At 39.8% G+C, this 24,826-nt stretch overlaps 1 protein-coding gene across 1 annotated transcript; it reads left to right on the top strand.

Annotated features, from left to right (window-relative positions):
- On the top strand, positions 1-24,311 carry MPHOSPH8 (M-phase phosphoprotein 8). The gene is made up of 13 exons (XM_058045515.1): positions 1-621; positions 4,313-4,468; positions 5,384-6,208; positions 9,154-9,250; positions 10,936-11,061; positions 11,148-11,236; positions 12,360-12,500; positions 13,265-13,351; positions 15,271-15,425; positions 18,814-18,968; positions 20,244-20,371; positions 21,007-21,090; positions 21,984-24,311. Exons 1-13 carry the CDS (start codon positions 1-3, stop codon positions 22,023-22,025), a joined length of 2,706 nt encoding a protein of 901 aa, XP_057901498.1. The 3' UTR covers positions 22,026-24,311.
- Positions 24,312-24,826: the final 515 nt, after the last annotated feature.

Below are 24,826 nucleotides of genomic sequence, written 5' to 3'. Positions count from 1 at the left end.
ATGACTGGAAGTGCCCAAGGCGACAGAGAAGCCGTGGCTGCCCCATGCCCGGAGGTGCCCGCGGCCACGTCGGACGTGGCTGGGAGGCCGTCGTTCCCATGGGAGCTGTCCCCGTCCCTATCCCTGGGCGGAGCCGTCCCCAGCCACGGCCGAGGCCGCACCAGGACGCTCCCTCAGGCCCCTCCCAAGCCCCGCCCAGCGGCGGCCGCGCGGAGGGCACGGGACCCCGTGCGTCACGGGCTGCGCGCGCGGCCATTGGCCGTGGCGGCCGCTGCCCCGCCCCCCGCGCCCGGCCGCGGATGTCGCAGCCGCTTTGCGCCCTTGTCGTTCGAAAGTCGGCCCAAGATGGCGGCGGCGGCGGCCGGGAGCGGGGCCGAGGCGGCGGCGGCGGCCAGGCTGGAGGGGGCGGAGGGAGAGGAGGAGACGGCGGCGGCCGCGGCGGCGGAGGATGGGGAGGGCGAGGAGGAAGACGGCGGCAGGACGGGCAAAGCGGGCAAAGCGACGGGCTCTGCGGCAGCCGGCGGCGGGGAGGCTGGCGGCGGCGAGAGCGAGGAGGACGAGGAGGAGGATGGGGAGGACGTGTTCGAGGTGGAGAAGATCCTGGACGTGAAGAACGAGGGGGTGAGTGCGCGGCTCGCTGGCACCGGGCCGCGGGGGGCACGGGAAAAGGGTAATCCCCGTAGGGGTGCAGCGTGTGCTGTGCTGTGCGCGGCTCTGCAAGGAGGCTGTCTGTGCCCTGCTCCGGATTCTGTGCCCCCAGCCAAAAATAGGTCTTTGCTAAGTTGTTGGGTTTTGTCTGCATTATGAAACTGCTCTTGGCTCTTGACGCCGAACTGCGGCACTGTTTAGGTGTGAAATGTTTTAGCGCAGAGATGGGCAGGGCTGAATAGAACTCTGAGCTTAGAGGTGTTTTCAAGGTATGTTGCCAGGGACCACGGTCACAGACAAAACCGGGAAAGACCTCCTGAAATAAGAGAGTCTTCTCCCAATTGAAATAATAAGCTTGTAGTCTTGCATTGTTTAAAATGAAATACCAGGCCTTGATTTGTTTCTTTGGTTGAAGTTCTTTAAAAATTTTCCTAAACCTCAAATAGAAAAAATAATTAACACAGGGGTTTTCTTAAATTATTTTGTGCCTGAAAGATTTTTATTTTAACTAATTGATGCTTTTTAATTTCAAGTTTCAGTCTATGACATTATAAAAATCTGTCGATTTCATATAAAAGATCAGAGTCTTGAAACCCTTAGTCTGGAGAGCCTTCAGATCAGCATTTTCTTCGATATTTGTGATGTTATGAAATTGTACCTTAGCTGAAGTATGTTGATGTCTTAAGATTATGTTGTGCTTTCAGGGTAATACAGTATTTATAGAAGTGAAGTGTTGGTCAACATAAGTTAGGCTTGAAAACAAGAGGATTCCCTTTTTTTTTTTTTTTTTTTTATTCTTTCCACCCACCTCCAAGTGATGGAACCTGAAGTCTGTAGGTGGTCATGGTGGTGAGACATTAGAGAGTACTGGGATGCATCAAGTACCATCTCTTAAAAGTGTCATTGGCACGTGGTGGTGACAGGGTGTCTCTTTTCCCTCCCCTCCAAGCAGCCCGTTCTGCAGCACATCCTGAGCTCTGTGTGCCCGAGTTTTCCAGGCTGGGTCAGCTCCAGCGAGTGGGTGTAGCCGGCACATGGTGACTGTGGCTTTGTGCCCGAGCTCCCAGCTCATCAGGTGCCCTCTCAGTTGCTCTGCAGCCGGGGCTGTGCTCCACAAGCGTAGGGCAAGGCAGGAGCTCACACTCAGGTGTAACTTCCAGAAGGGCTGGGAAGAGCCAGATGTCACCACAGAGGGATCACACTGGGCAGCGTGGCGTGGGGTGCTGTGTGTCACGGAACAGAAGTGTCACAGCTGCAGAGCCCTGCATGGAGGTGCTCTTCCCACACACACTACTGGTGGTGTTGGGCCTGGCATCCCATCATCCCTGGTGATGGGATGAGGGACAGCACTCCTGGGTTGGGATTGGGCTGGGGAGTTAGACCTGTGCATAAATAAAACATTAACTTGACCTACTTAAGAGAGCAAGCAGTGAAAGTTTGGAAATGTCGTCAGTGTATCTATAAAGCTTTTTATTCTGCACCTCAGTTATACTCCAACAACAGGCTCTGGTGCAAATTGTGATGTTCCCCAGTGGGAGTGGGAAATTTTAACTGGTCTGTTTAATGACATGGTAGTATCCTTTTCCATACAAGTTGGTTCTAGCTCATCACTAGTTCTCACAGAAGCTAGAGCAGTATAAAAATGCTTGGAAGCATTCAGTTTTTTCTGAGTGATAACAGAAGGGAAAAAAACTAATACTGAGTGAGAGAGTGTTGATAGGGGAGTGTAAGACTGTGCCTCTTAAGTGGGAGAATCACTCTTCTGCCTTCACTTAAGCTGAATTTTGTAAAACTATCCTAAGCTGCATTTTTCTGTCACTCTCCATGTACAGGATATAGTCACTCTACAGCCAAATGGTTTTACATTTGCATTAGACTCATGTAACTTTCTCAATTAATGAAAGAAGGATTTGTAGCTTATTTAGTACCTGAGTTACAAGGATGTTCCCAACTGCACCTAGCCAAAGTCCTGCATCTGAAAGGGAATAACCCTGTGCCAGCAGGCCGGTGAGAGTCCAGCTGGCTAGGACACAGATTTGCAGGAAAGGAGCTGGGAGTCCCCACAGGCAAGTAAGGCGAACATGAGTCAGCAGTTCCTGCAGCAGAGGAGGCCAGGAGTGTAGCCAGAAGATCGAGAGATGCTTCATTCTCCCTTCTCAGACTGCTGAGAAGCATCCTGAGTAGCACGTGAAGCTCTGAGCTCCCCAGGACAGAAAGACATGTACATACCAGAGAGGAGGGTAATGAAAACAGGAAGCTGAGAGCTGGATTTGCTTTGCCATAAGAAGAGAAGAATCAGGGGAGATCAGAGTAATATCTGTATCTGACAGGAGGATGTGGAGAGGACAGAATCAGATCTTTCCTGGGGGTGCACAGGGAAAGGATGTGACAGTCAGAGGACACAAGCCTGAACACAAGGACACCTGCATAGATACGCTGACTGGGCAGATACCTGAGCAGCCTGATGGAGGCAGTCCTGCTTTGAGAGGGCATTTTACTTGTTAGCTCTGGAAATCCTTTGTAACCTAACACACTCTGTGACTGTAATGAGGAAGTTTCTGGTTGTTTATTTTGTAAGTAACCCCAATAGAAGAAAGAGGAGAGGGGAATATGATTTTGGAAACTTAAACTCCTAAATCAAGAGAGATGGGTTAAGCTAAATTCTAAGAAAAATGTTAAAACTAAGGTGTTTGAATACAGGCTATTTATTTATTTAGATGTCTGTGAAGCAAAATACAGAAGATTATAAATAGAGTTGGTCAGTTGGTTGCTGAAGTTTCGTGGCATGTTTATACACTTGGTCAAAGGTTAATTATGCTCAGGCAAAAATTTATGCATGGACATTTAACAGTAAGTGCCAATTGGCAATTCTTCCCAAAGCTTTTTTTCTCCAGGCTTGGTTAGCGCTGTAATGTCTTTCAGAGCGTTATCAGTCCACGTTTGAAAGTGAGAGGTACTATTTTGCATCTCAAAAGGTGCTTTCCTAAGTACATTTGCTACAAAAATATTTTTTTAATGGTAAAGAACTTCATAATTTAGTAGAAAAAACTAGATAGAGACTGCAAGGTGCAGTTTTATCCCTCAGTGAAGTTCAATAATGTTGAAACAATTGATCTCAGATTTTTGTATGTAATCTACCAAATTCTCTGTAACTAGCTCCACTGAGATGCACACACTCAGATTTTTGGCTAGGTTTAACCTGATTTCTTTGCTGGGTTTTTTTTCCTTATTGTTGGTATTTCAGTTTATCAAAAATAGAATTGATTACAAATATAGCATAAATTATAAATTTCAATATGGAACTTGGTGAGTGGTGGTACTTCATTAGAAGTGCTAAGGGTTTATATCAAGTTATTCAAGCAAAGAGAAAACCGTCAGTCTTGAAATTTTTATGGAAGAAATATTAAAACTTGAAAAAAAATCGTTTCAGAAGTGTCAGAAAACCCATTTTGATAAACTGACTGGGAATTTATGATATGTACATTGCAGCTGTGGTTCTGAACAAATGTTAGATACTGGAAGTATTTTGGATAAAACTGTTCCAACTACAGAAATACTGATTTGTGTATACACAAAATTGTATATCCACTGACATGCTCAAGAACTGACTAGCTGATGCAATACTGTGCTATATTGTGTTAAATGCTGTGGGTTTTTCTTACAGGGGAAAACTCTCTATAAAGTCCGGTGGAAAGGATACACCTCTGATGATGATACCTGGGAACCAGAGGCTCACTTGGAAGACTGCAAAGAAGTGCTTCTTGAATTCAGAAAAAAGATTGTGGATAACAAGCCTAAATCTGTTAAAAAAGAAACACAGGTGTGTTTCAACTTCAGTATCTTACCCTGGAGGCATAATCCCTATCTAGACTCTGCTAATGAGAGGAGAGGAGAAGGGAAGGCATTTGAAAGGTGGAATTAAAAAATCTCATCCAAAACTTTATTGTTTCTTGTGAAACTTAATATTGTTGCTGTTCTCTGGTAGGGATTTTCTTTTTGTTGACAAGTTTGCTTGTAGACTGAATACGTCTAAACTTCAATTTCATTTCTAATGGGACTATGTAAGTAATGTATGGTCATTTTAGTTTGTTTTTGACAATATAAATAACCCCATTTCCCTATCCACATGCATATTGTCTTGTCTCTGAAGCGGGGCACAGTCTTCCAGTCATCCTCCTGCTTTCTGTAGGAGATCAGTGAGTTTGAACATGGAATCATTAAGTTTGGTAAGAGAGGAATACAGAAAGATTAGATGCCAGAGGGCAGAATATAGGTTTTTTTTTTTTTCTTATTTTTAACAGCTCAGTTAGCCTGAAAAAGCAGTAAAAGGATCCTTTTTGGAAACTGGTACCCTGCTTCTGGGAAACCTGTACGTAAATCCTACAAAATCAAATCAATTGTTTTTAATGCAAAATCGCTCAGAATTGTTCTGTTCTAGAATACGGTGGTTGGATGTGTAATTGGTTTACTTGAATTGTTTGTGTGTTGATTCTCATCCAAGCAGTTAGTTATTAGTTATTAGCAGTTAGTTAGTAATTTAGGTAAGTAAGCTAGAATTGTATTATCACATTTTGCAGTTTGGCAGTGAGGAATGCTCTTGGCAGGGATCAAAAGATTAAAATGCTTAAAAATTTATTTTTCTCAAGCACGACCACTACCATTTTTCTATACTTTGTACCAAAGTGATAGTTTATTGGGGAAGAAAAAATTTAAATTTTTTTTTTTTACCTTTTAGAAACCACTTCTAAATGATGATATATTTGAAGCAGAGTCTGACAGCGACTTGCAGAGTGAAACAAAAGATGATGTTTCACCAAAGAAGAAAAAGAAGAAGTCAAAAGAGGAAGAGGATAAAAGTTTAGATGACCTGAAGAAGAAAAAATCTAAGTCTCCAAAAGCCAAGGAAAAACCCAGAACAGAATGTGAAGATACTTTGGTTTTAGATTCAAAGCCAAAAAAAAGGACTTTAGAAACTAAGGAGGATTCAAAGGACCCAAAGAAGCAAAGGAAAGAAGATACTAAAGAAATCAAGAAAAAGAAGGGAGAAGATTTAAAAATAAAATCTAAAGAAGATTCTAAAGAAAATAAAAAATCACAGAAGTATGGAGATGTTCAGTTGGACTCAGAATCAAGTCCTGTGGGTGATTCAATTTCTCATGTGACTTATAATGAAAATTCAAACATAAATTCTGAAAATAAAGACGAGAAACAAAAGGTAATAAGCGGAGAAGAGAGATTGGAACAAGAAATTGATGAAAAAGATGGCATTCCTGATAAATATCTTGATGGATCAGCAAGTAATGAAGATGATGGTATTGATACTAGGGCTAAAAGAAGGAAGAAGAAAATTCAGAAAGCAGAAGACTGTAGAGAAGAAGATGGAAAAGTAGAAATTCAGGATAGTCATTTAGAGAAGAAGAGCATGCACAAAAAGCAAACAGGTCAAGAAAAAGTTCCAGGAGAGTTGGAGATAGTGTCACCTGCTCCTTCACCAGTGCAGAAGGGTGTGAAATTGAGCGCTGATGAAAGGGTGTGCAGGCCCATGGATTCCCCTGGGGAGGTAAGCACGGTTAGCATGGGCCCTGGGGGTAAAATCAGTCATCTTCAAGGTACTCATACCTCAAACCATGACTGTTCATGATGGCAAAGAGAAAAGTACAGATTGGAAAGGTACTGAGCTGCATGAGCTTAAAGAAACACCCACTGCACAGTGTATAACAGAGACTGGGAAATGTCTGGGTTCTGAACACTCTAAGGGGGGAAATGCTTTAGGAAAGGAGAGCACAAATGTGAAAGGATAAATGTCTCTCCATTTACTGTGTCTTCTTAGAATGAAATTTCCTGTTCTTGCAAGGCATGCTGTTATTTTGAGCTTTGTTTGTGCCCACCTTCAGGAGTTTCCCCATCTGACTTTTTTTTACTTGTGTAGTAAGGCAGAACAGTGTTGAGCAACACGTGTTCTCTCAGACACTGGCCATTCCAAAAGGGATTGCCTGTGGTTGCACCTGCCTGAGAACTGGAATGCTGAAATCACTTCTAAAACCCAGGTCTTCCAAATAATTGTGTAACAAGTTTGTCTTGTTAGAATTCCTATAGTGCTTACAGCAAATGTTTCATTTCATGACATGGTTTCATATTAAATAGAAATAGAAATGCTGTACCTGTTGTAAGAAACAAGCAAATACCAGGATATTTATTGTTCCTTGTTTAATACAGTAGTGCTTTAAGAAAAGCAGTATTGTAAAGGCAAAAGAAGAAAATTATCACAAAAATAACTGTTTTTTGTAATGTTACTAGGAGTATAATTTCTTTCATCTGTTTCAGCCTGTTCTAATACAGTTTGCAGTTCATAAAACATTGTCTGCTCAGAGCAGCCATGTTCTGATTTAACAGGAATGCAGCCAAAACACATTGTTACTTACTGGACTATATGCCACTTCTGAGACCATAATTCCATGGTAGGAAGTTCTTCTGCAGGTTCAGCAGTGGTCCTCTGCTTGTGATTGTTCTGTGTATGGAGTAGGTCACCTTAAATAAGTTATTTTGGGGATGGAGAATTATGTGTCATAATCTCAAAGTAGAGCTACACAGAAGAGTGTGTTTGCAGGATCTTAGTCTTGAAAGTTCTGGAAAACAAGGAATTACTGTGAGGCATAGGCCAGTTTCAGAAGGCTATTTAATTAGTTGAAGTGATATGGTCCTTTATTACCCAAATGGTTTACTTACAGTTCAAGGCTATAGTGTTTGTGAGAGAGACAAGAATAGAAAAAATTTTTGGAATTCTGTTCTATTTACCAGTAGTGTAAAAATCATGTCGCCTTGACCATGAATGAATGAAGAGCAGAGGACAGTGGGTTTGCCTGTGGCTCTTCAGTCAGCATTCTCAGTGAGTTATCTCTGTGCTTTTCTGGTGGTTGTGCTCCAAGGAAGGTCATGCTCTGAGGTACCAGCAAAGTATGGAAGGCGTTCTGCTCTTTGCTTCTGAGTGTAGAAGGCTTAAACAGTGTTTGCTGTAACTGGTTAGTTATTCTCTGCAGCAGCTGTGGACTTGCATGGTAGGTTTGGTGGAGAGTTCTGCAGGGTATTTTTTGTTCACTAAATTGTTGGCCCAGACAAGATGATACCTGTCAAAGAAAATCATCACAATATATTTCAGGTACCTGTCTTTCCTTATGTAACTCTGCTTATGGAGCACCAGGCATGTCAATTTATAACACAGTATTTTCTGTTTGGGGCCAGGTCTGCATGCTGACCCATTCCTTCCATTTTGTTTGCCTCCAAAAAAAAAGGGTATGTTCTGCATCTGATCAGCATTAGAAATCTGGAATAGAATTCTGATTTTAACTGGAATAGAATTCTGATTTTAACTGGAATAGAGTACTGATTTTAACTAGAATAGAATACTGATTTTAACAGCCCCACTGTAGCACATATCTGGTAGTCCCTGTAGTAAGTTATGGATTTCCTCTTAAAGACTGAGCATCTGGCAGGATGAACAGCTGCCTGTGTTTGCATTAATCACGTCAGTGATCAAAAGCCAAGGTTTGTGGAGGGAAGGGGGGTGGTGAGGAAAGCAATTAAATGTCTCAGCTCTGCTGATACATAATGATACACCAAATTAATCTGGTTTAATTAAGGTTTTTTCTCTGTCACATGGTAGCATATATGTAAATTTTTGTGAGGACTTCTTTTGAGGCAGTTTGTCAGAAAGACAGTGCTACTCTCTTTGCCAGGTTAGTGTCAGAGACTGATACAAAGCCATGCCAAGGAGCCTTGTCCAACCTGCAGTGAATTTGGTGAGTGGAGAGAGAGGATTATAGAAGGAGAAAGGCAAACTTTGGTAGAGAAAGCTGGATTCCATTTTGGCAAATTTGATTATATATCTACATTTACAATAAGTTTCTTCTGTGATATTAGATACTGCTAAGCTCAAACTTCTGCAGGGATATAATGACTTTGGGTGGATTTTGCCGAGTGTCTGTTGTTCACAAATAACTGTTGCCATAACATTCTGTCTGTGTAAATTGCAAAGCTTGGAACCTTTTCTGTCCAACTGTCAAGTTTTCTCAGTTGAGGTTCAACTCAATGATATCATAATGCTTCAAATACGGTGCTACAAAATTGTTAAATACTCTGAAATAATTACATTCTGTTCAGGTTTACTTTGGAACAAACAAAAAGTTTCTCGTTTTGAATTTCCTTTAAAATGCTGATTTTTGTCATATTTGCTGCTCTTCCATAAGGCAACTTGAATGGCTGGGATGCAGTAAAATTATGAATTGAAGTTATGTTCAGGAAATAATAACTCCACTGTTAGGGAAAAAGCCTTCACAGACTTAACTCCTGACTCACCTGTTTAATTCTTAGGAATGTCTACAAGTCTGTTGCATATAGGTTTCAGTAGTATTAATTGTCAATATACTTTATTGTTGGAGTGGTGAAAGGAGTTAATTTTCCATTTTTTTTTCTCCACCACTAAAATTTGGTCTTTGCTTTCAATTTTAGGAAAAAGAAGTAAAGAAAACTGAAATTAAAGAAAAATCTCAAAAAAAGGAGCCTGAAAAAGAAGAAAAAACCAGAAAAGAACAGAAGGTCCTAAAAAGTAAGTGCTAACGTCTTGAAACAGAGAAGGGAATGACCATTCAGGGCATTCTCTTCTTATTTCTATAAGGCAGATATTGTGTAGTTTTGCAACACACACACACACGAAGACACACACCAGAAATAAGGAATTCTGTGTTTATTTTAGGAAGCAAAAGTCTTGTGGTCTATGGCTTTGCTAATACATGCTTCATGAGAATGTTAATATATGCTTCATGTATGAAGCACAGAATATATAGAAGTCTCTGACATTTTTGTAGACAAGTTAACTTTACCCTTTCTAATTTAAGATTGACAACCGTGCTTCTCTGGCATGTAATAGTAGCTTTTTTTAGAGGAATTCATCCCACTATTGGCTACTTTCAGAAGTGTTCTGACAATATTATGAGTATATACTTCTTTATACTTAGAAAAATTAGTTGGGCTCCCATCAGACAAACATCTTGCCTCTTGCTTCAGCCACAGAGACAAATTATGTTATACAACCCTGGATGATTAGGGATGATTAGGGACAAAGAATGTCTAGGTTCTGTTTCTGTTCCTAATAGTATAATGGATTATTAGTGTTACTGCTCTTCATCTCAGAACAGCTCTGGATTACTTTTTTCAGGACAAATTCCTTCACTAGAGAAGCACTTTTTTCTGAAAGTGGCATAGATGCTTACAGTGCTTAGGAAAAGTGGTAAGAAGCAGAATGAGTAATTTTTTCTGTGCAGCACTTGTCCTTTGTGTGGTAATCAGATACTGAACCTTACTTCAGAAATAGTATTTATGCACAATTCTAAGCAGCATTTATTAAAAGGAAGGAGGTACCATGTGTAAAGCAGCCAGAAATCAGACTTGCCAGGATAGGTGGAGGTGGACTTGCTCTCCCTGAGTTCTGTCTTATGCTAAGCTTGCTACCGTGCTCCAATACCTTACAGAAAGAGAACAGATCTTTTCTAAATTGATGCTGCTTAAATTTTGTTGTGTGATAGTCCTTAGTGGCTCAAGTAGTCACTCTTGGCAACTGTCTTAATATTCTAGGCTTTAAGGTCATCAAAAGTGCATTTGAGCTGTTTAATGTAGGTTCAGAGGAAAAAAACAATAATATTATGAGAATAACTGCAAAAGAAAAGAATCTTTGCTAGAATGGAAATTCATAGAAGAATCAAAAGAGCGAGGTGTACAAAGAAAGGAGAAATATAAGGGATGAAGCAAAGAGATGGACTTGCATTGCTGCAGAAGGTGATTGAGAACTAGTGGATGTGGGTCAAATGGAGAACACTGGTAGTTAAGATTTTCTCCATTCCTGCTTGCATCTCGAGTGCTCCATTTCTTGTCTCTGCAGGGGGCTGCAATGAAGTTTTCTTTTGAAACTCGCTGGTACCTTTTCAGTGTGTTTCCAGTGCTTGTGCTACCACAGTGATGGAGTGTTCACCTTCCCATAATCACTTCAGCCTTATTTATTAGCACAAATTGGCAGTTTCTTTCAAGTAAAAGCTTTTTGTTTGTTTGTAATGTAGCCTTTACTGCTGAGAACCATTCCATGCTGACTGCCAGGGTTTATTTGAATGAAAAGTAGCAGTAGTCATTTGTTAAGCTGCTGATCATTGAAGCAAGGGCAAGCATTCATTAGCTTGAAAATTTACAATTTATTGCTTATTTTACTTTTTTTTTTCTTCCACAAAATTAAATACATGATAGATGGCAAGCAGCAAGTCCTGAGTTTGGGTATGGACATGCAGTTAGAGTGGCTGACACTAGAAGAATTCCAGAAGCATCTGGATGGAGAAGATGAGAATCATGTATCAACAGAACCAATATCAAGTGGTGAGTATTTTCTGGCAAGAAGGGGTATTTCTTAGCTCACATTTCAATGGGAAATATCCTTTAACAACACTGAATTTATTTTCTAGCTCTCCTCAGGGATGCTGTTAAAAGTGGAGACTACATGACGGTGAAAATGGCGCTTTCTTCAAATGAGGAATATAATTTGGATCAAGAGGTAATTTTTGTGCAGTAGAGTATTGGAAGACAGTTGGAGGGAAGAATACAAATTTTGATTTATTTGAAAAGCTTTCCTCTCTTATGTTGTAGCAGACTTCCATCTCACCTAAGTAAACAAAAAGCACAGAGGGTTAAAAAGGAGCACAGACTTGGAAGTTTCAGTATTTGTTATCCATTTCTTTGAAGAAAAAATGAAGTTTGATAGAACCATCCCAGTAGCTTTCCAGCCAACTTGCCCAGTGTACTTAACTGACTAAATGTGGAACTTTGCATGCTATTAGGAACAATAACCATCAGTACAAGTGGCTGAACTGTGTAAAACATTGTACATGGGAAACAAAACTCTGAAAAGCCCCAAAAACCTGCAAGGTGTTTGACATACTGGGACCACTTCATAATTAATTTTCTGCCAGCTTGTTATCAGCTATGTTCTTACTAGATTTACTTTCAAGCATCTATTTTCCTGTTGAATAGGACTGTAGTTCCATTTTTGAGTTCTAAAATCTCCAATATCAGTATTTTCGCTGGTGATCTTGTGTAGCTGTGTTATGCAGCATTTTGAGAACTCAACATTATGCTGAGTCTTCTGAGGTGTTGTAGGGAAGATGAGAAATAAACTACTGAGGCCAGCACGTGTTCTGTGACTTGTAAGGTCTGGTGGAAAATGCAGGAATGAGTGAGGAGACTGGCTGGTTACAGTGTCTTTGTACATACACTCTGCTAAAATCAAAAGGCAGTATTGTGAGAGCAGCTGACTTGAGCCATAGTGGTTTTTCTCCATGGGTGTTGACAGTCTTGCTGCCTTCCCCACTCTCAAATACCCTACAGCCTTTCTTCTTGGTTCATTTTGGTTTTTCTGCTTCTTGTTCTGATCCTCAGAATGTTATGGATTTTGCAGATTATAGAGCTGAGAGTGTGAGACCTGCATACCAGAGAAGTGGGAGGTGATAGTTTGCTGATGTCTGGCAGCCATGTATGTGTGAATTTTTCTGCCAGGGAGGGAAATCCTTGTGAAACATGTTGATGCACTTGAAATTTTTGTCTTGCAGCTTTGATTTATCTTGAAGTATTTTTTTTATTGTTATTTTTCTGTAATGGAAATGATTTTTTTTTCCCCCCAGGACCCAAGTGGAATGACCCTGGTAATGCTTGCTGCTGCGGGAGGGCATGACGACCTTCTGCGGGTGCTGATCAGGAAAGGAGCTAAAGTTAATGGTAGACAGAAAAATGGAACAACTGCATTGATACATGCAGCTGAAAAGGTTGGCTTGGTTATTGTTCTGTTTGTGGTTCTGAGCTCTTTTACTTACGATTGAAGGCAGTACACAGTTTTTTACCTTTGAATGCTGCCTAAAAAGTAGTTAGCAAGATACAGCAGGGTGACTAATAATAATTTCAACAGGTGTGGTTATTGTAGTATAAATAAGTTCTGATCTCAAACCCTGCCCTGAGCAGAGAATATCATAAGAGGAAAAGTGGAGCTGAAGTTCTTGTGGTAGAATTGCTTGTTATCATATCTGGCTACACAGATATGATAACACAAACTGGAGACACTTAGAAAGAAAATCTCTGATTAAACAGGATTTGGTATTTTAAAGCAGTTGGGCAGTGAACACCGTGGCAAGCTCTTCCCAAAGTAAGACAGCTCAAGCAGTAAGAGCAAGTCAGGGTTTCATGGGTGCACTCCTCTGTTCAGGTGGGTCCCACGAACAGTAGATAGAAGGGCAGCAGGGAGCCTCATTCCTGTTTGGTGGCAGATGCAAATACACTGCTTCCTCTCTGTGATGTTTATTATTGCAGGATTTAGGAAAAAAATGTAAGAACTGTAAATAATTAGGACTATCCACTTGCCTAAGTCTGAAATGCTCTTTATTAACCATGGGAGAGAACAGTGTTAATTGTACCATGACTCATGTTTTGGGTTCTATGGATGAATTTTAAGTAAATGTCATTTTATATTCTGAAACAAAATCAGAATATTTTTTACTTACTTGTATTGTGGGTTTGGTTTGGTTTTGTTCCCCAGAATTTTCTGACAACGGTAGCTATTCTTCTGGAAGCTGGGGCATATGTGAACATGCAGCAGAGCAGTGGTGAGACTGCCTTAATGAAGGTAAATCCTCTGTTTGTCCTTATGTGGTTTATTAGGAATACTTTTGTCAAACTAGTAAAACATAAAAACCTATTTATAGAATTCATTTCAGGAACACATTCCAGATTTGAAATAAAAATACCCTTCATAGTTACTCTAAGCAGAGTTCTAATCCATTTCTTTAATGTACTGTAATATCTAAACAAGAAACACAGATGCCTTCAGCATGCAGTGCTAAATGTGGCTCATCATCCTCTTGTGCTGTTTGGCTCAAAGAAATGCAGATGTGGTCTTCCAGCTGAGATAATCAAATTGTCAGCAGGAAGAGAAAAATTCCAGAAAGAATAATCTTTCACTTGGGTGCTTCTGTGATTGGCACTTGCTGTTTTATTGCAGGCAAGAAATAAAATAGCCAATTTACAGTCTGATTCTCAGTGCCTGTTCTGCACCATTATTCTCCCAGTCACAAAGGAAATCTTGATTTTTTAAAAAAAATTTTTTGCAGTGGGAAAATTCTAATACTCTTAAAACACTCTGTGCTTTTAATATTTTTTTCTGTATGTGGATGAATTTCACCAAAGTTCCCCTTTGGATGAAGTTGCTGTATTTATGTGTAGGCTGTTTGTGTGGTTTGTTTGCCAGAGAGGTTACAGAAGCTTTCCTGCCCAGACAATGTGGTATTGTTTCTGTTCTGCTCTCTGTGAGGCTTAACAAGTGGGGATTTCACATTTTCTCTGAAGGCAACAACTCACTTGTGGTTTCCTCAGCCACTTCAATCCAAAATCTCTTCATAATTTGGGTACTTCCATGAACCTCAGTCTTGACCTTCTTTAAAGTTTTTATTAGTCTGTGATGCACAGCTGTACAAACCAATTAGCAGCCTACAATGATTTATTCCAGGTGTTTGTTTTACAATGCAGATACAAAGAATAGGATCTTCATTTCCAGTAACTTACTGGGACAAAGCTAGCCCTCTGTGGATAACCTATCAACGTGTTTATCAAGTCACTCTTATTTAACCTTAGGAGTTTGATCATATTTTTTCTAAAAGGAGAGAAAAAATATCTTTGCACTCAATTCCTTTCTGTCAGGTGGTGTGAGATTTTTCTTGGTTTTTTGGTTTGAGGAAGGCAGGTGGATTGTGCTGTTTATGGAAGATGATGGATTGAAGGCGCAGATCCAAGTTCAGAGCAGAGAGAAGTTTCAGAAGCTGTCTTCTGAAAGGTCTACAGTGATAAAAGTGTTTTATCTCTTGTGCCTTTTCCTAATTTATCTGAGTGAAGTGTTTGAAAACAAGTGATCAAGAGCATGTGTTTGCTTTCTTCAAAGTGAAACCTTTTTTAGATTTTCCTGTCCTTTTGTTAAGTTTATGGTTGATGTGCCCTGAAAATCTTGCTGTAAGTAACAGTGCACAGCCTTGAACATTTATGCAGAGGATGATAAAAGTGGCTTTCTGACATAGCTACGTACCAGTCTGAGACAAATTCTGTAAATTAATTGCATACCCAAAGTACCATTTTAAACTGAGATGCATAGAAAAACAGGCACTTGAAATGTTACCTCAGTAATTTCTGAATGGTTCTACAGAAACATATTTACTGAGGTAAACAATTGTAAGAAAATTTACAGTTACTGAACTCCAGCCAATCAGTTATCTTCACAGAACTTCTGGGATTTGCTTTCTTTATTTTTTTCTAATGATGTCTGCTTGGTAATCCTGACTGTTGCTGCTTCTGCCTGGATAAAGATAAAATATTTATGGAGCGTGTTCCTGAGTTTCAAGCTGTGTTACCATTCACAAAGCAAATAATTAAAGTTCTAAATTGTAACTAATTTTGGATTTTAATTCACTTCTGCAGTTCTGCTTGCTGTCATGTATACTCTGTTCTGAGGGGTTTGTAATTGTTTTCTGTCCTTCCATCTTCTCCCTTCCCACCCAGGCTTGTAAAAGAGGGAATTCTGACATAGTGCGGCTCATGATTGAAAGCGGAGCCGACTGCAACATTTTGTCCAAGCACCAGAACAGCGCCATGCATTTTGCTAAACAGTGCAACAACGTACTGGTGTATGAGCAGCTCAAGAGCCACTTGGAAACGTGAGTAAAATGTACTTGGAAGTTTGTTCTGCTGAAGTTTGCCATGCTAGGCATGTCATCATTCTGGTTTAAGTCAAGGAAAATGTCAGGAAAGACAACAGATCTGATTTGGGCAGCAAGCTAACTAATAAATCATGTGAAAGCAAAATTATGTGAGCTAGCAGAATTGGCATACACTTGCTCAAACACTGAGTTTGGAGAGGAGGAAAAGGTAATTCCTAGAAGAGAAAGATTACTTAAGCTATAGCAGCTGTGAAAACTTACAAGTGTATAAGCACTGGACCATTGAATGTAAGCTCTTAGTAGGGCATGCCAAATAAAATACCTTGCTAGAAAGCATAGGGGAAAATCAAACAAAAGAACACCAAGCTGAAACACCATGAAAAGTCTGTGCAGGTGATGTGTTGCTGTGGTGTTGTTTGGACCTTTAAACGTCAGCTATGAGCTGAAAGTGCCAGGGATAAAGCTTTCATGCCAATAGATGATGGAAATCATCATCAATATCATGCAGCAGAATGACTGAAGAGCAGTGCAGTGTATGTGACATGTAAAGTTTTGGTGTCATATGGTCATGACAGAATATACTGAGCTACACTGAGACAAACATACAGAGAAGGAGCAAGCTCTCCAAATATCCATTTGGAGGAATACTGTAGTTAATGTATATGGGCAGAAAATTAAAACCAGCCATCTCTAAATTTGGGGAAGACTTAGGGAGGGTCTTGTGGCTTCTACAGCAGGTGAGATTTTGCCATGAATGCATAGTTAGTGCTGGAAGAACACTGTCTCAGTGCAAGATTTTTCTCTTGTTTCATGATGATGTAGTCCTCGTGATTCACCTATATGTAATCTAAGGCAATCTATCAAGTAGTTTGTAATCCAAACTTATTCTCTTCCAGTGTATAGAAAGCCCTGGCTGTTTTTTGCTTCATATCTCTTGTGTTTCCCATCAGCTGACTTCCTAAGTCTGTCTTTACAGAAACTGCCTTGTAATGGTTGGTGTGTATCAATCAAAAAACATCTGAAGTGACAGGGTTAAGGGGATGGAGTCAGGTTGTTTTTAGTGGTTCCCAGTGACTGGACAAGGGGCAGTGGACACAAACTGGAACACAGGAGGCTACCTCTAAGCATCAGGAAATTTTTCCTTTTGAGGGTGATGCAGAACTGGCACAGGCTGCTCAGAGAGGTTGTCAGGTCCTTGGAAAGTTTGTAAAGATATCTGAACATTGTGAGGTTTCTGTCAGCCCACTTGTCAAGCCTGTCAAGGTCTCTTGTGGATATCAGAGGCTGTCAGCCACTCCTCCCAGTTTTGTCCCATCTGCCAAAGTGCTGAGGGTTTGCTGCACCTTCCACAGGGTCATTAATTAAGCTGTTGAACAGGACCAGACCCACTATTGATCTCAGAGTGCACCAGCAGTGATTGGTTTCCAGCTAGATTTTGTGCTACTGATTTTTGCTGAAGTAACGTGTTTGGATCCAGTTCCATACCAAGAGGAAAGTATTGTGATGCCACTGTTTTTAGTGCCCTGGAAAGCTTGTCTGAGATACTGTAGATCACCAAAGCAAACTTCTGTCCTGAGCAGAGGAACACTATAAGGAATGTTTTTCTCTTGTAGAATGCTAAAAGAAACAGTGCTAAAAACATAAAAGGTAATAATTATTTTTCAGAAATTAGAAACCTGTTAAAGTGAGCAGGGGCAGCTAAAGTGGGTGAATGGAGTATGCTGATTCTGGCCTAGGGAAGCAAATCATGACTTGTTTTTAGTTAAGGTTTTGAAGGGAACAGCAAGCATGCAGGATAAGTAAGTGATCTGGTATCTGCTGTTCAGTGTAGTGGGACTTTGTGAGTGTGAGACTTGTGTGTAGTGAGACCTTTCCAGTTTGTTTCCTTTTTGACATCTGCCACCCTCAGTTTTGGCTAATCTAAGTGAGTTTTGGAAGATCTTGACCATGTAATTTTGCCAGTCAAGTGGCAGTTGAAATTAAATATTGATGATTGCAAAGTCATGTCTGGGGGTACTACTGTGCTGATGTGAACTGTACAGAAAATAACACAGCTCTTGCTAATTCGGGAAGCTTTTAGACTCACTGAAAATACCAGTTCAGTGTTTTTTGTCAGTCAGAGGATGACATTATAGTAGTAGTGAAGCTGAAAATAAAATTATTAAATGTTCAAAATGTGAAATCAGGAAACAACATCAAAAAATAACCCAAAGCCATGAGACAGGTTCTGCAGGCCATCCTACTAAATGATCTAGTGATAGGTTTGAAGTGGAAGAATATTTTTGCACAGCAAAACTGAATCATGGATCTCGTTGCAGAATGCTGTGGTCACAAATACATGGGATTTTAGAAGGGATTAAGCAGATCTAAGAAGATGAGATTTGGCTGCAGTTTCTAGTTTTGGATGGCTCTTAATCAGATTGCTAGAAAATAGGACAGTGTACCAAAAAAACCTACTGTTTAATTTCTCATATTTAATATGGCTTTGTCAAGCATCTGGGAAACAGGCTACATGGGCTTTGGGGCTTGCTTAGGCATGGCAGTTCTTGTGGTTTCCTTCCAGTGAAACATTGAAGTTTTAGATTTTGCAGATGATAGTCCCAGTTAGCAGGGTGGGGAAGTGTGTTCTGAATAATAACTGGAAAAGCCATAAAGCTGCCAGAGGCAGGACCTCTGCTGTGCTAAAGCACGTAAAACCCATTTCTGACCAAACAGCTTTCTGAAGAGGATTACTGAGTGATCTGCCTGCAAAGGTGCTAGACACCACTTCGTAATGTGGTCTCTCTTTGAAAGCTGGGCTGCCACTCCACCTGGTTCCCTAACTCCCCAAAAAAACAAAACCCCCACTTTGCCTGCCTTTTAGTGGTAGAATGGCTACCTTTGCACTGTGTTATTCACAGAGTTTAACTAGGAACTGCATTTTTCTAGTAAAATTTTTCAGGGATGTGCTTCTTTATTTTTACTTGCAGGCAGATTGATAATTCAATCATGCTGGGAAAGTGGGGATGTCTGTTTAGCCACCAAGTATATATTGGTGTTTCTGGGATATCTTTCTGTATATAAAGCCTTCAAAATACGTGGCTAGTAAAATCCTTTTTTTTTAATCTACTGCAGTGCGTTTGTATTAACATTTTAGATTTTTTGAGCCGGTAGTTGAATTTCACAAACAGATTGCTGATAAAATACTTTATTAACAGTACTGGGACCTGTGGTTCATCTATCTATAAATGCTAGTGAGGAGGGCATTCACTCCTGAAAATCAGGAATCTAAAAAGGTGATCTGGAATGCTTTTTTTTGCATGTGTGTGTGTCATGTCTCACCAAGCCTATATCTGGTAAAATAATTCACTGTGTGAAGCACAGGCCTCATTGTTTGGTCTTTCAGGCTCTCAAAAGTAGCAGAAGATACCATCAGGAATTATTTTGAAACTCGCCTTGCTTTGCTGGAGCCAGTGTTCCCAATTGCATGTCATCGTCTCTGCGAAGGGCCAGACTTTTCTTTGGATTTTAACTATAAACCTCCACAGAATGTGCCAGAAGGTAGGGAGGGGTTTGTTGTTGTCGCGAGGGTTTTGTTTGTTTAAAAAAGGTAGAACAATATGTTTAAAGCATGTCTTAAATTATCTCCTATGCAAAATTATTTTTGTATGATTTTGCAGGACATCACATTAAGAACACTCTGATTATGGAACATAGGGAGAGCAATTATATTTTGATGTATTATGGGTAGGGTTTGTCTGTATTGTTTTTAAGGCTTTTTAATTGCCACATACAGAGTGTCAGCTTCTTTCTGTTCATGGGTCACATTAGCTCAGTGATAGGCATTATAGGAAAGGAGTGGTTTACCTTTACCTTAGAGTTAATGATTCAGGAAAATCTAGGCTTACTAGATTATCTAGAGAAGGTCTTGTAGTGGATCCTTTTGTTTCATGGAGAGTAGGTCATGTGCTGAAGGCTTGGATTGTAGTCCCAGCAGTGCCCTGAGACAAATGCAGTCTAGAAATAGTAGGAAAAGGAAGCAGCTGCAGTCAACTTTGTCTTCCCCACAAAACTTTTGAAAAAGACAGGAATCAAATTCCCAATGTATTTGGGAATATTTAATTATTTTTCCAGGAATTCAGATGCTATTTTCTGCTGCTTGGCTTATCTAAGTCATTTTTGATGAGTGTATCAGGGAAGTATCTACTGATACTGATTTTTCTTAAAGTGATAACTCAGTGTGACTATTAGAATCCACTTAAACTGAGATTGAAAGTGCGTATGTCTGCTCAGTTTTCTGGTTGTTCAGAGTTGTTGGATAAGTCTTCCAGTTCTTAATATAGATATCCTATCTTTTAGAATTAAGAAACTTAACGTAAGTTTGTGTATTAAAACGAAACATTTGTGGGTAGCTTAAGATGCTGCTTATTGAATTCCAGTGCGGTTCATAAAGATCTGTAACGTCTGGGCTCAGTTGTCTGTTCTTTTGACTAGACCCAAACCACACTAATTTCCATAACTGTTTTTGAGTAAACCTGAAACCACAGAAGTGAACTGTGCTGAGGATTGCTGTTTCCATTTTGCATTCCTTTCTGATAGCCACATAAAATTATTTCTGTGGTGAAAAGTCCTTAACTCGGTGACCAAGCCAATTGTTTTCTGGATCCACTGGTTTGGAAATGGGAGTTTTGCATGTTGGTTTGTTAATAAATATATACACCATATGATGGTTTTTACTTACATGTATTTGCACCTGTCTTCAAAGGTCTAGTGTACACAGTTCTAGATAATGGATCTGATTTTAAGTTCGTGTAACTGAATTGTCTTCCCTTTCAGGATCTGGAATTCTTCTCTTTGTTTTCCATGCAAATTTCTTCGGTAAAGACATTGTTGCTCGGCTCTGTGGACCATGCAGTGTACAAGCTGTGGTTTTAAACGACAAATTCCAGCTCCCTGTATTTTTGGTAAATCTTTTCATATAGCTGATTGACTGTAAAACTACTTTGTAAAGTCTTTATAGAGCAGCCTGGGAAATCTCAGTGCCGTAATTTGAATTTACAGTATTGTGATGAAGCATACTTTTTATCATTATGACGTTTTTCTAAAATGAAAATTAATTTTCTTTGTATATGGAGAGAACTATAATGTTTGCTTGTACTAGTTTCCATAAAAATGTATGACTTAAAAGTTAGGGACGTAGTGCTGGATAAACTGATTCTAGGTGGCCCTGCTTGAGCAGGGGGTTGGATTAGATGCCCTGGAGAGATCTTCTCCAGCCTTCTGTGATTCTGGGACTGAGGCTTCTTCTCTAATTGACCAAGCCTCTCATATTTTTGATCCAAGAAAGTTCTTAAATAATTTTTAACAACCTACCTCAAAGTTCTAATAATTATTTTCTAGTCTGTTTTTTTTAATCTATTAAATGCATCACTCTGCACAATTTTGAAGTCTTCTTGTTTTCTCAGTCGTTGCATCAAAGGTTCATATACAATGTCCTTTCAAAAAAAGCATAGTGAAAATGTTGAATTGCTAGTCCTCTCACACAGCTCTTTCAGCCATAGCCTACCATTAACTTTGTCCATTGTCTTTTTCCTTGTAGGATAGTCACTTTATTTATTCCTTCAGCCCTACTGCAGGCCTTAACAAGCTTTTCATACGGTTGGCAGAAGCTCCTACTGCCAAGGTACAAAATGTTCTCAAAATGAAATGTGCATGCTCATTTGTTGTACTCTTCTATTGTCTGAATGCTTCTACCTGTATGTTGCAAATGTAAAACTTAAAGATTTTCCTCTGTCTCCTCATCCCAGTTTCCATCAGTTAGAGTTACATCCTGTGACATAGCCAGAACTTGGGAACATTGCCATGTGTTAGTTCTGTTATATTTAAACATTTTTATGTTGTGGTGAGAATAATTCATACACTAGTATAAACTAGTGTTCCAGCTAAACATCCTCTCCATCTATATTGTGAATTTGATGACTGAAAGATACATGGAGTGGTCACTTTTTTTTTTTTGCATACAGATGTTTTTACTTGTGTGTTGGAAATACTTACTGGGGTATGCGCTCTGCTTTTAAATAGTCTGTTGCATTTTACAGGTGGTTTGGGCAATATTCCCCACTATATGTTGCAAGATGAATTCTGTTCTAGTAGCATTTATTTTATCCTAGAAAGATGTAGCAGTATATTTTCCAGATCCTTAGATTTAAAAGTTGCACTGAAGTTATAGTCTTAAATGTTTTATTATACTTTTTTTTTTTTTTTTTTTTTTTTTTTTTTTTTTTTTGTGGAAAAAGGTGTATTCAGATGGAAGTATATGTTTGTCTGGTTCAGATTTGGGGCTAACTTGTTCAAACACCACCTGATGCTGCAGTATTCTACTGGAGTCCTCTAACAAGCCATCCATATCTCAGTAGAGCTACTGTAAACTGATTTTATTAAGGACTTTATAATTCCTCTTTTGTCCTTTCTTAGTCAGTAGCAATTGTGTGCCTTTCCTTGTGGCATATAGGAGCGTTTAACACAGTATTCACCTGTGGCCAGCGTTGGTATGGAAACCTTTGTTTTCTTTCACAGGTGAAGCTGCTCATAGGAGCTTACAGAGTGCAGCTGCAGTGACCTCTGAGCATGCCGTGAGTGGACTGACACTTTTTTGGATATACTTCTGATTCCTCTGTTCAGAGACTGACAAAGCAGTTTGGAACTTTTTGGCACCACACTGAAGACTCAGTTCCCAGCTCGCCGCTCGTTGGCAGTCGCAGGAAGTGTGTGTTGGAGAGCAGTTGAATACACTGCACTGGTGGGACAGGGTTGTCAGCTTTTTTTACTTTGTACAGATGTAGATGTAAGTATTTGTGCCAATACATATAACTCTGTTTTTCTTTAACTTGTGGAGTCCAGACTGCATATTTCAGCTTTTCCACAATGTGGAATGGTGCATATAAGAACTATTTAAGGTAATTACATGAAATGTCTTTTTTAAAGATCTTCATTTGTAAACTAAAATTTTCTACTTACTCTAACATTTCTATGTGAAATGCAGAACTGTCATATTATTGGAGCCATGGCAAGAAATTACACTTTAAAATGACTGCATAAGGTTTAACTTTTAAGTTACTGAGGGCTGTGTTCTGTTTTAAAACTGCTTTCTGTTCCTGTCTCTCAATGAGACCCCAGTTATGCTTAGAGTGATTCTCTTTGAACTAACAGAGTTCATTCAGTCTGCAGGTGTGAACAAAGACATCTGAACAGGCTCCGTTCGCAGAAGGGTCTCAGTCAGGTTCCCAGTTAAATCTCTGCTTTAACCTGCTTTGGTATTAGAGAAGCATCTGGTAGTTTTACAGACATCTTAACTTTTGAGGTCTTACGTGACATCTAAGAACAAATACAAGCTGAAAATAGCAAACCAGAAAACTTGTAGCTACCTTCAGTGTCCAGGAAGTGCTTTTTGTAGACGAGAAGATATATAGAGAATTTCAGGTGTCCTCAGCCTGACAGATGACAGAACGTGTGTTGTCCTTTACTTCAGAAATTCAGTTCCTCAGTGCGAAAAGCTGCTATCTTTTTATCTTATTATTATATTATTATTTTATTTAAATGACCCGTTTTATCAGATGACAGCAGTTTTGTAATGATCCTGTGCTGTAAAATATAAATGTAATACTTCTGCATGGAGTATAGAATATCTTTCTTTGTAAATTAACCAACTTCTTGAAAGGTAGGAAAAAGCAAACCAGATCGTGCCTTTGCTGTTCTAGTTGTCGTGTGTAGTTTACATGCCACTGTGTGCCTATATTATTAGCAAGACTTGTGCATAAATTCTTGATAATTTTGACTGCTCACCATCCAAATGGTGCAGCTGTATGAAGTATCATTTTAAGAACTGTGATTTTTTAATATAAATTTCAGTTAACCAGTTTTTAATTTTTGGTTCTTAAAGTTTTACATCTTTCATACTTAAGAGATGCCAAACGAGTAACAAAGGACACAATTTTTGTGGAATGTCACATTAAGCTATATAAAACTAGAACAGCAGCATGACATAGAAATACTCGTTTCTGTTTTGATTTAGAATAGTTGCTTATGTTTTTGCACAGTATTGATAAAATCTTAACAAATTTGGGTTTTGAACAGACTTTATACCTCCACCTCTCTGAAATATGTTAGATACCTCACTTTGCTAAGTGTGAACACCTGAGATGCATGAAAAGCACTGGCTGAGAATCAGGTATGTCACTGCCAACACTTGGGACTTTGTGTAGCTGAAATTGTAGTCCCTGTGCATAAGCCTGGATGATGCATAAGGAAAGGGGACACTTGTGTTTCCTTATGCTGGAGTGCCAGGTTTCATCTGCACGGCTGCCCCTCGCAGTCACTCCTGCAGGACATGTGGCAGCACAGTGTGTGTGGCACAAGCTCTGTACAGTACCTGCCAGTGGGAAATGCTGGAGCTGCTCCAGGCGGGGATAAAAGGTGTTTTGATCAAATGTCCAAATGATAGAGATGCTATTTAGAAACTGTTGTACAGTCTAACCTAAAAATGTCTAGTAATGCTCCAAGAGTTGATAGAGCAAGTAGTTTGTCAGAGGCTGTTGATTTGGGGAGTTGTTTTGTTTTTTATCTTGAGGCACTTGGGAGAGAGGGAGGAGTTCTACAGAACATGGGAATAAAATCTGGGTTTCATGATGCTTTTATTAGGGATGAATATTTTGCAGCCATCTTTCTCTTTTAGTTGGCAGTATAAATTCAGAATCCCTATTGAAGATGCATAAGAAGTGTATGAAAAGCTGTTTGAAGCTGGGTTTTGTCGGTTTTTATTGTATGGGTTTTGCCTGATTGCTGAAAAAGGTTTTGGTGGACAAAGGATGAAGAGAAAGTAGCTACAATAAAAAACAATTATTTAGGCACTGTGGAGAAATACCTGTGAAGTACTTGCTCAGTTTCTTCTTGCTGCCACCAGCAAGGGCTGCAGCTGCAGTTCCTGTGAACTCCCATCAGAACTGATGGTTCTGAAGGTTCAGGGTTTTTACCTTCATTGTTCCAGCACCAGTACTGCTGTTCTGGCTTCTTTCACCGGTGCTGAAGGTTGGTGGGTGATGCAGCTGACCATGTCACAGGCCTTCTGTGCTTTCTGCACCCATTTGCAAAAACAAAATGGGTTTTTAATCAGTCTGAATTTAAGAAAGATGTGTACTTTTCACCTTCTGAACATGGCTAAAATGTTTGAGGGACAAAGACAAGTTTGGAAAAAAACACCTGAAAAAGACACCGCACACTAGAAATTTGAGCAGAACTGAGGCAGCAGGAAAAATTAAGCTTTAAAAGGGTTTCTCAAAGATTAGATAACCTCAAGTATAGCAGACAGCAGGAAGGAACCAGGCAGAGGATGGTTCTTTTTCTGACTTCAGGTCTCCTGTTTT

This window comes from Melospiza georgiana, chromosome 2 (assembly GCF_028018845.1).
Source record: "Melospiza georgiana isolate bMelGeo1 chromosome 2, bMelGeo1.pri, whole genome shotgun sequence".
NCBI classification, from domain to species: Eukaryota; Metazoa; Chordata; class Aves; order Passeriformes; family Passerellidae; genus Melospiza; species Melospiza georgiana.
The sequence above is the reverse complement of the archived record's forward strand: the minus strand, read 5'-3'. Positions and strand labels throughout refer to the sequence as shown.

What these genes read in the sequence shown, in the direction of transcription:
- MPHOSPH8 (XM_058045515.1), top strand. Translation starts at nt 1, where the DNA reads ATGACTGGAAGTGCCCAAGGCGACAGAGAAGCCGTGGCTGCCCCATGC. An exon ending in TCCACAGAATGTGCCAGAAG is followed by an intron (nt 18,969 to 20,243) that starts GTAGGGAGGGGT and finishes CTTCCCTTTCAG; the next exon opens with GATCTGGAATTCTTCTCTTT. An exon ending in TCCAGCTCCCTGTATTTTTG is followed by an intron (nt 20,372 to 21,006) that starts GTAAATCTTTTC and finishes TTTTCCTTGTAG; the next exon opens with GATAGTCACTTTATTTATTC.